Source organism: Cavia porcellus, unplaced genomic scaffold (genome assembly GCF_034190915.1).
Source record: "Cavia porcellus strain 051 isolate PalLab524CR breed Dunkin Hartley unplaced genomic scaffold, mCavPor4.1 scaffold_18, whole genome shotgun sequence".
NCBI classification, from domain to species: Eukaryota; Metazoa; Chordata; class Mammalia; order Rodentia; family Caviidae; genus Cavia; species Cavia porcellus.
Window position 1 is genome coordinate 29418583 of NW_026947501.1, and position 11450 is coordinate 29430032.

At 39.2% G+C, this 11450-nt stretch overlaps 1 protein-coding gene across 1 annotated transcript; it reads left to right on the top strand.

Moving 5' to 3' along the window:
* The first annotated feature begins 3937 nt into the window (after window positions 1-3937).
* Mrpl19 (mitochondrial ribosomal protein L19) lies at window positions 3938-11020 on the top strand. Its single transcript, XM_003468965.5, has 6 exons — window positions 3938-4092; window positions 4273-4390; window positions 7898-8016; window positions 8220-8354; window positions 10106-10287; window positions 10401-11020. The coding sequence occupies exons 1-6, from the start codon at window positions 3990-3992 to the stop codon at window positions 10620-10622; spliced, it is 879 nt and encodes a 292-aa protein (XP_003469013.1). The 5' UTR covers window positions 3938-3989; the 3' UTR covers window positions 10623-11020.
* Window positions 11021-11450: the final 430 nt, after the last annotated feature.

Here is an 11450-nt window from a genome sequence, read left to right on the forward strand (position 1 = left end):
GGAAAGGAAAGGTTTTTTCCTTACAGATTTTGGAGGTTTTAGTCCATATTCAGTTTGCTCCAAGGCAGGGTGGCATGGCGGGGCCACAGTTCATGGCAGCTGCAAACAGCAAGGTGGAAACTGGCCAAAGAGAGACAAACCTTCTTCCTGCCATTACATTGTATGCTGGCTCCATCCCTAAATGGGTGTAGCACTGACACCATCAATCCAAGCTCTAGACAATGAACCAATCACAAATGCATAACGTAAATGCATGAGGCCTGGGAACCACCAACATAAACCATGACAGTAACCAAGTAACAGCCTGAATGTTTGGCTGTTTTGATATTTCCTCCACCAGATTAATCAACCTGCAACCCTTAATCTCAATCTTTCATCAAGTGTCTGAGCATGAGCAAAATCCTGGCAATTTTTCTTCCTTGGCATAGCATACAAAGCCTGGAGTTCAATAGCCAGTGGACTTTTTTTTTTTTTCAACTGAAGTTTCTTTAGCCTCGTTTTGTCTGACTGAAATGTAGTCAACACATTCTGACCTTCAGTGCTCTGACTAGAATCTCCCATCAACCTTGGCTCGCAGTGTTGTAGGACTGTTTCTCCAGTTCTCTAAACTTTTCCAAATTTCTCCCACAAGAAAGTTCCAAAGGCTTCTGGACAACATGGTTAGGTAGCATTAGAGCAGTGATCCCACTTCTTGGTATCAAAATCTGTTTTAGCTACTTTCTCATTGCCAGGATGTAATGCCTGATATCCACAACTCTAAGGGGTAAAGATTTAATTTTGGGTCACAATTTGTAGAGGTCCATAACTAGCTGTCTCCACACCTTGCTGTCCAAGACAGGGAAGCATGGCAAAGAGATGCTTATGGCATGGTGGTGGGAAGCAGTCAGCAGCCAAAGGAGGGAGACTTACCCTTTCAGGCCAGTCACCAGTGACGCACCTTTCCAATCCAGCTTTGTTTCCAATGTCACATTTAGCTATAAACTCATGAGTGGATCAGTGGACTAATCTACTGATGAGTATCACATGCCCATGATCCAATCCCTTCCCCAAAAGCCCACTTATGAGCACATGAGGCTTTGGGGGGACATATAGATATGAATATTTGGGGGGATATCTAGCTATAAATCATAACAACTCATCAGAGAATCTGTAATTTCCCCAGATCACATAGCTAAGGTTCCCTTCTTTTCTGGCTGGTCGCTTGCCAACTTTTCATATTGTAATTATGTTTTCTAAATTACCATGATGTTGCACTCCTCCCTGTAATAAGAGATTCCTTCTCTAAGTGTATTAACACACGGGTCATGTTAGATTCTATTCTTGCTGATATCTCTACATTAAGTTAGAAAACAAAGCTTTAGTTTTTTTAAGGATAACTAAGTGAGGTAATGGCTAATTAGGTGGGTTGTAGAAATCATTTTATAATTTCATTCCATAGACTTTATGTCAATTTTTATTTTTCAGTCATATCTTCAATAAAACTGGAAACAAAGAATTTATTATGATTCTGACATCTACCCAAGAACTTTACTAGCAAAGTACCTCAAATTTATTTGGAAAATTTAGTGCATGCCAGATACTGTAATAGACATGCAATAAAGAAAAGAACAGGCAAAATTTTTGATCTCATGAAAACATTAGAGGTCTTCCTGGGACGCTTTATTTGTCTGACTGAACACCATGTCATGATGTTCACACTCTCTTTCCTATGAGTATAAATACATTAGCAAATAAAGTTCTATTTTTGTAAGCAGATTACAAAATAGTTGAACCAATTCTGTGCTCTTTGATTTTGCTCTGTGAAATTGTGAAATAATTAAATCTACTTCTGCACACTAAGAAAAGTTCAAATTGGCTGGATGGATTTGGGGTAAGTAGGAATATGGGAGCAAATGAAATAAGATCCTTTAAGCTTTTCTATCAGTTCTGTAAAATCTTACAAAATCCTTCCTTCGTCTTTATGAGGCAGCAGGGATGGCTTTGTAGCATTCAGTAAATTCTGCCAGATTCCTGAGAAGGTCTGACTTTTATTTCTTTCCACCTGTCGGACCAGTCTTAGCAAGTTGTTCTAAGCATAGCTAATACAAAAAGAAAGAGAAAGTGAGAGAGAGAGAGAGAGAGAGAGAGAGAGAGAGAGAGAGAGAGATTCTTACCACCACTAATCACAATTATCTCAGTTTCTCTTTCCCTTTTCTCCTATTTAAAGGTTTGTTGTCTCTTCTAGGGTGGGCAGAGTAGTCAAATTTTGTTAATCTGAAACTTTCTTTGTGTGGTTTCTTACTATTTATAGGATAGGTTATTATTCTATCAGCAAAGCTGCAGTTTAAATAGAAGGCCTTTTCTTCACAGTACCTTGAATGTCATCCTCAAACCATGGCCCTCTTTCACAGGCTCATTTAACAGCTCATCTGTGTGCAAGATGGTAAACAGAGACTAGCCACTTTCTGAGAATTAGAGTTTTATCCAGCTCCAAACTATGGAAGACTTAAACTGGGGAAAGATAAGAAGTAGGTATGTTTTGTTTTCAGTGGTAATGGGAATGGAACCTAGGTGTTGTTTTTTTTTTTTTTTTTTTTTTTTTGTCTTTTTCCTTTTTATCGGTACCAGGGATCGAATTCACGACTGCCTGCTTGCAAGGCAGGCGCTTATGCCACTAAGCTAAATCCCCAGCCCTTGGAACTCAGGTGTTCTTACAGTACTGAGTTACTACCTCATATTTACATACTTTAATATTATTTATAGATCAAAGACAGGATCTCACTATATTTCCCAGGCTTGTCACCTGCCTCCCTGTCTCCTGAGAGGTTGGGATTATAGGGGCGCGCTGCCCCGCCCCCCCCCAGGCTATGCATTTTCAAACCTTGGGTTTTGGTGCTGTGTGGAGAAGAGTTTTAGGTAACTAAAAGCAGATTATCTTCGAGAAGGCAGCTGCCGCGACTTGCAATGATCCATAGGCAAAAGGACGGGGGCCTGGGTTAGAAATATGTTGATAAAATGAGAAGGCATAAGAACTTTTGGGATATTTGATGGTGCCAGGAATGATTTTAGAAACTTTACCTAGGAAAAGGTGTAAGAATCAAGAAGGGCACTGGGAATTTTGACCAGAGCAATAGAATGGATATTGAAGTCATTCCCTAAAATAGCTAATATTGGGGAGGAAGTTCAGAGCTGAACACGATGGGTTCAGTATGACCATGTTGAATGTGGGATATCTTTGGGCATTAAATCAATTGGAATGCCTGACAAGTCACTTTATGTCAAATGTTAAATATTTTCAATAGTTTACGTTTCTGCAAGTCTTTTCTTCTTCCTGTCCTCCTATCATTTTTCCTCTCCTTCCTCCACTCCCTTCCTTCCTCCTATCCTGCCTTCTCTCTTTTCTTTTGTTTGGTTTCATAGTTGAAACCCAAGGCAAATTTACTCTTTTAAACTCTCCCAGTTTTTTAGTCAAATAGTTCATCAAAGGGGTAATACTCTGTAACCTCAGGGGCTTTGTGTAAGCTATTTTAGGAAATATTTTTTTCTCTTTTTTGTGCAAAGAAGAATTAGTGAGGCGCAGGTTGGTGCTAGGTAGGATAGAACAGTGAGCAGAACGCGACTTTGGATTTCATCTCTTAGAATTATGAGTATAATGGAAAGCTAAAATACTAATCTAACAATTATGTGAGGGAAATTGCAAATGAGCCCTAATGAAAGTACCACTCAAGAGTGAGAGTCTACAATGAGGTTTTAATATAGAAAACATTTGCCTGAGAAAGTGGGTTGATTAAAAGAAGAGAATCTTTAAGAATACCCTGGTGGAGGAATGTAACTCGACATGTTAAGGGGGAATGTGGGAAAGAATGTATTTCTCTCAATATAGCCAGCAGAAACGGCCGAGGTAGAGAGTTATCTATTATGTGCCTTATCAGCTGCCATCCCGTAGCTGGTGGCTACAACCTCGTCGCATTGATTTCTGGGAGTTGTAGTCCCGACTTGTGCGAGCAGGCATGGCTGCCTGCATTGTAGCGGGGAATGGGGGCACCTTGGGCTTAACCAAGAGCTTCCAAGCCTCTAGAGTACTGTTTACTGGGCTGGCGTCTGCCATTCGCTGTAAGTGGAACCCGGGCTGTTTCGCTGCGGAACTGGAGGAGTCCAGGGTCTCCTGGACTGGTGGGAGGTGCTCAAGGCGGTGTGGCGACCCCGCTGTCGTTCTTCAGGGGATCGGGATGGCGAGGTTCAGCGAGGTCAGGGCGGCCGCGAGAGTCTTAACTACGTGGTTTTCTCCTGCAGGGCTCCGCTCTGGGCCCGCCCGGAAGCAGAGCAATGGGCCTTCCGAGCCTGGCGCGTTCCAGCCGCCGCGGAAACCGGTCATCGCGGACAAGCGCCGACCTTTGGGTGGGGACCGGAGGTGAGACCGGGATCTGCGCGTGGAGCCAGCCGGTGGCTTCGGCTGCGAGCGCGCGCGCGGTGTTGACTTCGCGGGCCACGCGCGCGTGCGGGGGCCGCAGCTCCCACTGCGCGCGCCGCTGTGTGGGGTTCGCGCGCCCGAGGATAGAGTGTGCCTAGCTCCGTTTCCTTTTCCCTGCTTCTCTAACCTGCTTTGATCTCTTGCTTAAATCACAACCTCAAGTACTGTAGGAGTAGGGATTCCCTGGATTTGAAGCTTTCCCCCTCCCAGACAGGTCTTGTTCTTGTTTACGTTCCAGGGCCAATCGTTCTTCCCTAAAACCTTTAATTCAGGGTAGAAATCAGTTGGCCCAAACTTAACGTACTTAGGATGGGCATTCCTGGAGGATGGAGTACAGTAGTACAACTCTGCGCTGATTTGCGCCTAAAATGTAAATAAATACTGTAAATAAAAACTGTAAATAAATTCGGGTTCACTTAAATGACTTGTTGGTAACCTGGGAGTTTCATGTAAATTTAAATAATCCAAGCAAGACTTAGCAAAGGAGTTCCTGCAGAGCTTTGTGAAAACGTTTTTGTTTTATTTTTTGAGGCATGGTCTCACTCTTGTAGCCCTGGCTGGCCTTGAACTCCTGCTTCAGTCTCCCACGTGCGGGGATTACAGACATATCCCATATGCCCAGCGAGATGAAAACATTTTTTGCTATAGGAGAAACTTTGGTATGAGGCTTTCTGAAATTGCTGTAAATTGTTGGTTGGATCTTTTCTGGGCTTTTTTTTTTTTTTTTTTAATTAAAAAAATTAAAAAAAAATGTTCAATGGCACTAACCTAGAGATTAAAAACAATGATTTTCATATAACTGCTTTTTTGTAAAGAATCTGTCTCTTCCGCTCATTTTTTTTGGGAACTGGGGATTGGACCCAGAGCCTTTGCACTGAGCTATATATCCAGTCCTTTTTATTTTTATTTTTTAATTTCTAGACAGAATTTTGATAATTTGCCCAGGAAGAACTCAAATTTATGATCTTCCTGCCCTTGGCCTCCCAAACTTTTGGAATTACAGGGTTGCATCACAGTGCCTGGCAAGGAATCTGTCTCTTGAAGACCAGTGCTTAGTAAAACTCAATTAAGTGGGAACATAATTTTGTACTCTGGAAGATAATTTGGCAGAACTTAACTAAATTTTAAGTTGTATATACCTTCTCACCTAGAAGGCACACAGGTTAAAGTAACTCATACCTATGTCCAGGGAATTATGTACAAGAATGAACATAACAATATTGTAACAGAGGTTTAGAACTGACCTATATATAGATAAGCAGGCAAGTGTAATCACATATTGGATTATATAGTGGTAAAAATGAGTGAGTTACAGCAATCTTTTAAAAACATGAATGAATTTCACAAATGTCTGAAGAAACCAGCTTTCAGGGAACTTGATGCAGTATATATAAACGTATCCATATATAAAGGGTAAAAAAATGTAGAAAGGACATTCTTCCTTCTTCCAACATTCAAACTTTACCACATTCTGACGTTATTTCCTTCTGATGGTGACACAATTTAAGATGCTTTCATCATTCCTTGTAATACTCTTACCAAAAATGTTTAACCTCAGTTTAAGGATGTAGAAACAATAAATCTGGACTCTAGTAATAGTCCATAAGATAGCACACTAAGCTTAACATTTCAAAAAGATCAACATTATGAAATTAGGAAGCTGTGAGAAATACTAGTTTAAGAGACTAACAACCAAATACAATATGTGAATCGTGATTATGTCCTGAATTGAGTAACAGATACAACAAGACCTGGAATAATTATGTATATTTGAATATGAGCTAGATATTAAATTACAGTGATACCTTGGTGCACAAACTTAATTATTTCCATAATTCTGGTTGCAAACTGAATTGATCATGAAGTGAATCAAATCTTCCCAAAGGTCACCATTGAACCTAATCATTGAATGATTTGCTTTGTGACTGGTTCAGTTTGTGACCCTCAGAGGCAAGAAAAGCATTAAGTTTATGCCACTGTACATTATTGAATTGATGCAGATTTTCTTACGTGTCACAAAGGTCTTGTGATAGCGTAGATGAAAGTCCTCATGCTTAACATTAAACCTTCTTAGTTGTTGAATACCGACATGGCTTGCTTGCTATCTGACATTCCAGATGGCCTAGGAAACAAACAAATATAGCAAAACTTTAGTAGTTGCTGAAGTTTGGTGAAGAATATATTTGGTATTCTTTGTATTATTATGTCAATTCTGGTACGTTTGAAAATTTTCAAAATAGAAAATTGAAGAAGAAATTCCTGGAAATAAATAGGATACTAATTAGCTGTAATTATAATAGATATGTCCTAGTAATAAATCTAGGATAGTAATTAAGTAGGAAGAATGAACCATCCACAGAAGCTTCAACTGTATGATAATTTCTTTAGATGAGTGGTAAGGGCATAAATATTCATTGTAATATACTTTTTCAGTACATTGATGTTTTATAATGAGTTTAAAATCAGTTAAAATTAGAATGTTAATTTTATCAGTTTGCAATTGGCATATCTGTCTTTTCCAAGATAATTTATTATAATTTACAGCTTAGTGTGAGCTCTGTGAGTACAGCCATAGGCTTTGGAGACTGACAGATTTATAACTTAATGTACTAGTAGGCCAGTTATTTGCCTTCTTTGTCTGGTGATACCAAACTCATCTATGCTATAAGGATTATATTGTGCTAATGTGTTAGAATTTGATTACTGTGATTGGAGGTACTCAACTTCAAAGAGGAGAGGTTCTTTTTGGTTCCTGCTTCCAGTGCCTAGTTGCTTGTGACCTGTCCCTTTGTCTTTGGGCCTGTGGAGAGACAGTTCTTCATGGCAGGAGTGCCTCGAAGGTGAAGCCGTTAGCCTCATGCCAGCAAGGAAACAGAGAAAGGTCAGGGGTCCCAACAATCCCCCACAAGCCTCCACCCCTCATGATTTAACTTTCTTCTGCTGACACCCTTCCTAAAGGTTCCACACCTCCCAGGAGCATCTTAGGTTGGCCCCCAAACCTTTAGCACTTGGGCCTTAGGAGGGACATTTAAGATCTAAACCATAACAGCTATTTACATGTTTTATGAGGCTTTTAACAAAATGCCAGGAGTATCAATAATTATTAGCTATTGTGACTATTAGCAATTTAAGAAGGATAGTTTTATTAAATAATATTGGCTTCTGAGTTGGAAAATGACGCTGGATGGGATGGCAAATGCCTGTAATCTCAGCACAGGGCAGACTGAGGCAGGAGGATCACTGTGAATTCAAGGTCAGCCTGCACTATGTAGTGAGTTCAAAGCTGGCCTGAAATGCATAGTGAGAACTTGTCTCAAAAAGAAAAAACTTAGAAAATGAATAAAATGTGTCAATACTGTATTCTTCATTTCTTTATAAAGGAACACTTCTTTTTTTTCCTCTCATTGTCTTGTTCCTTTTAAAATTTTTTTAATTTATATTTCACAGGTTTTTGAGTCCTGAGTTTATTCCTCCAAGGGGAAGAACAGATCCTCTGAAATTTCAAATAGAAAGAAAAGATATGTTGGAAAGGAGAAAAGTACTTGACATTCCAGAGTTCTATGTTGGTAAGAGCTGAATTCTTTCTTCTTTTTTGGTAGTTAGAGGGTTAGTTTTCTTTGTATAAGAAATCACTCTTCACTTCTCTGCAGTTTTTACCATTTTGGGTACTTCTAATAAAATACTAAAATATTTAGAAGGTAAATTACCTAGAAATAGTATTCATTTTTGCATTTCATATAAAAAATCCGCTTCTCTTATGAACTTGTAGGAAGCATCCTGCGTGTTACCACGGCTGACCCCTATGCCCCCGGAAAAACTAACCAGTTTCTGGGAATTTGCATCCAGAGGTCAGGAAGTGGACTTGGAGCTACTTTTATTCTTAGGAATATTATTGAAAGACAAGGTACGTTTTGCTTTATTGTTTTAATTGTCTGGGAAATGTTACATCAGGATTCCTTTTTGTTTTCCGTCTCTTTAGATAAGACTCTCGGAAGTTGAACATGAACACATAGATGGTGTAAGAGGAGACTTGGGAGGCTGTGGCCTTGGAGTGGATTGGGAACTGTGGTCATTTGCTTAAATACAGTTGGTGGTCTGTGTGCTCTTGAAAGCTTCTTTTATTATAGGGACAACAGCCATTAGAAATAAACTTCCCAAAAAATAAAACAAAAGAAAATATTTTTTAAAAAATGGGCTGGGGATTTAGCTTAGCGGCATAAGCGCCTGTTTGTCAGGCACGGTGTGATGAGTTGGATTCTTGGTACTTAAAAAAAAAAATAAGTAGACTCCCCAGCCTGGTAACATCAAGCGAGGAACAAGTAACGGTCAGGTTACTTTTAGGAAAAACTGTTGAGAACAGTGATGTTCCTGATGTCTTAATCTGTTTGTGCTCCTAAAAGTAAATACCCAAACTGTGCTAATTTATAAAGAACAGAGGTTCACTTCTCTCAGATCAGGAGGCTGGAAAGGCCAAGATCAGGACAGGTTGCCTGTCTGGTGAGGGCCCTCTTCCCTGCTTTTAGCATGGTGCCTTGTTGCTGTGTGGTCTGGAGGGACAAATCCCAAATTGTCATCTGGCAAAAGACAGAAGGACGAAAAGCGTCCAGGGTAGTTTTGTCTGGCTCCTTCATGTGTGAGGAAAGAGACCTTCATGATTTCCCAAAAGGTGCCACTTCATACCGCCACCACTGGGGATTTCAGCGCGGAGTTTGGGAGGACACATTCGGACTACTGCACCTTGCTCTCCCAGTTACTGTGTTCCTGCCCGACGGGCCCTTCCCTGGTTTCCCCAACATGGCAAGTTTTTAGCGCCTCAGGACTTGTGCATTTGTTATTTTTTCTACCTGGCGCGTTCTTGGTCCTTTATTGCATCGGTTCATAGTCATCTCAGAGAGACTTCCTTTGGTGATACTGTTTAAGGTTGGCCTTTCCAGCACAGTGCCATCAGCCTGTCTTGTCTTCACTATGTGGCAATACCTTGTTGGTGGTTTTTGTTTGTTTGTTTTGTTTTTGTCACCCACTTAGAATTTGAGCTTCATGAGAGAAAGGTTTTAACTTAGGCACAGTACCTAGATTAGTGCTTGGAAAAAAATAGATATTGATAGTACTTTTATTTCCGAAAACTTCAAAGTATGCTCTTACTTGGCATGTATTAAATTACTACTTAATGGCAATTTGATATATTCAAAGCTGTACCTCTCTTGCTTCATGTGGAAAGCTACTGTACTAAAAACAGACCATCTTTAAGAGGGGCTTCTATATTAAATTTAAAACTTAAAATTATACTTTTTTTTATATCATTACTCTTGTTAGTCCTGGACAGTTTTTAATTAAGTAATTGGGATATAAATGAGAACATGACATACTGATGTATTCTTAAATTAATGTCTTATAAAAATTGAGGAGCTATGTGGCAGCATATTTATAAAAGACATTTTTCTTTAGACTTATTGTAATCCAGGTTTTCTCATTTTTCTATGTATTTCAGCTTTTATTTAAATGGATTTTAGTTTTTTTCAGTAGCCATCTTAAAAATTACAAACTTATGTCACATTTCCACCTGAAAATGTTGCTAGTTCCTTTATAAAATAGCTTTCATATTTTGAGGTATTTACAGGAATCTGGACTTATTGTATGAATATATCGTCTTTTTAGGGGTTGAGATTTGCTATGACCTGTATAATCCGCGAATCCATGAGATCCAAGTGGTCAAATTAGAGAAACGGCTGGATGATAGCTTGCTATACTTACGAGATGCGCTTCCTGAGTACAGCACTTTCGATGTGAATATGAAGCCCGAAACACCGGAGTTTACCGGTGAAGTTCCTGTTAATGAGGTATAGGATGCACATTTGGCAGTGAAAGTATAAAATATGAACGAATGGTCTTAATGAAAACATGAGAAGACATTTTGCAGCCCTGCTAATCCTTTTGTTTATTTTTTCGTTAGCTAAAAGTGAAAATGAAGCCCAAGCCTTGGTCCAAACGCTGGGAACGTCCATATTTTAATATTAAAGGAATCAGATTTGATCTTTGTCTAACTGATGAACAAATGGAAGCAGCTCAGAAGTGGAGTCAGCCATGGCTTGAATTCGATATGATGAGGGAATACGATACTTCAAAAATTGAAGCTGGGATTTGGGATGAAATTGAAGCATCAAACAAGTCCTGATTCTGAGAAGCATTTGGTTACCTGAGGAAGATGAATTGGCTTTTAGGGGATTTATCCCGAAACCAAGTTAACTTTATTTACAAGAACATAATCCTTAAATAAACGAAGCATTCTTTTTCTCAATTGCTTTCCAAAAAATGAAATTTTCATAGCAGTTTGTTACTGAAAAATAATATAACTGCCAAATGGTCCGGTGTTTGTTCGCTAATTTGAGGCAAAGCTGGACATGGAAGACAGCATCATCAGAATGTACCTGAGTCAGCATGGACTTGGACTAGACGAAGGGGTGGGATGCTATTTGGGTATTGAACTCATGACCTGTGCTCGTCCGGCAGGCACTTGTGCCACTGAGCTGGGATGCTAATTTTGAATTGTGAATTAAATAATTACGGAACAAACTATGTGTTAAAGTGAGCCCACTGTCAGGTTAAGAAATAGAGCAATTACTAAGCTCTAAGAAGACAACTATGTGTCATAGCCCTCCTAGATGCAGACATCATCCTATGTTAACCATTCCCTGGTTTATATTTTAGTTCTCTCTCTCCCTCTGTCTATATATATGTACACACACACACACACATAAAGGATGTATTTACTTTGGAAAAGCCTTTTAGCAATACCTTTATGTGTATGTATATATATATATGTATATATATATATACATATATATATACATAAAGAATATATTTACTTTGGAAAAGCCTATTAACAAGTATAAAGGGACTTTCTTGTCATTATTACTTGAAAATTTCAAAAAGAAAATGACAGTCTTTGATCATATTCTTGTTTCAGTTTCCCAGAAAATATAAAAGCACTTTTGAGGAAGTT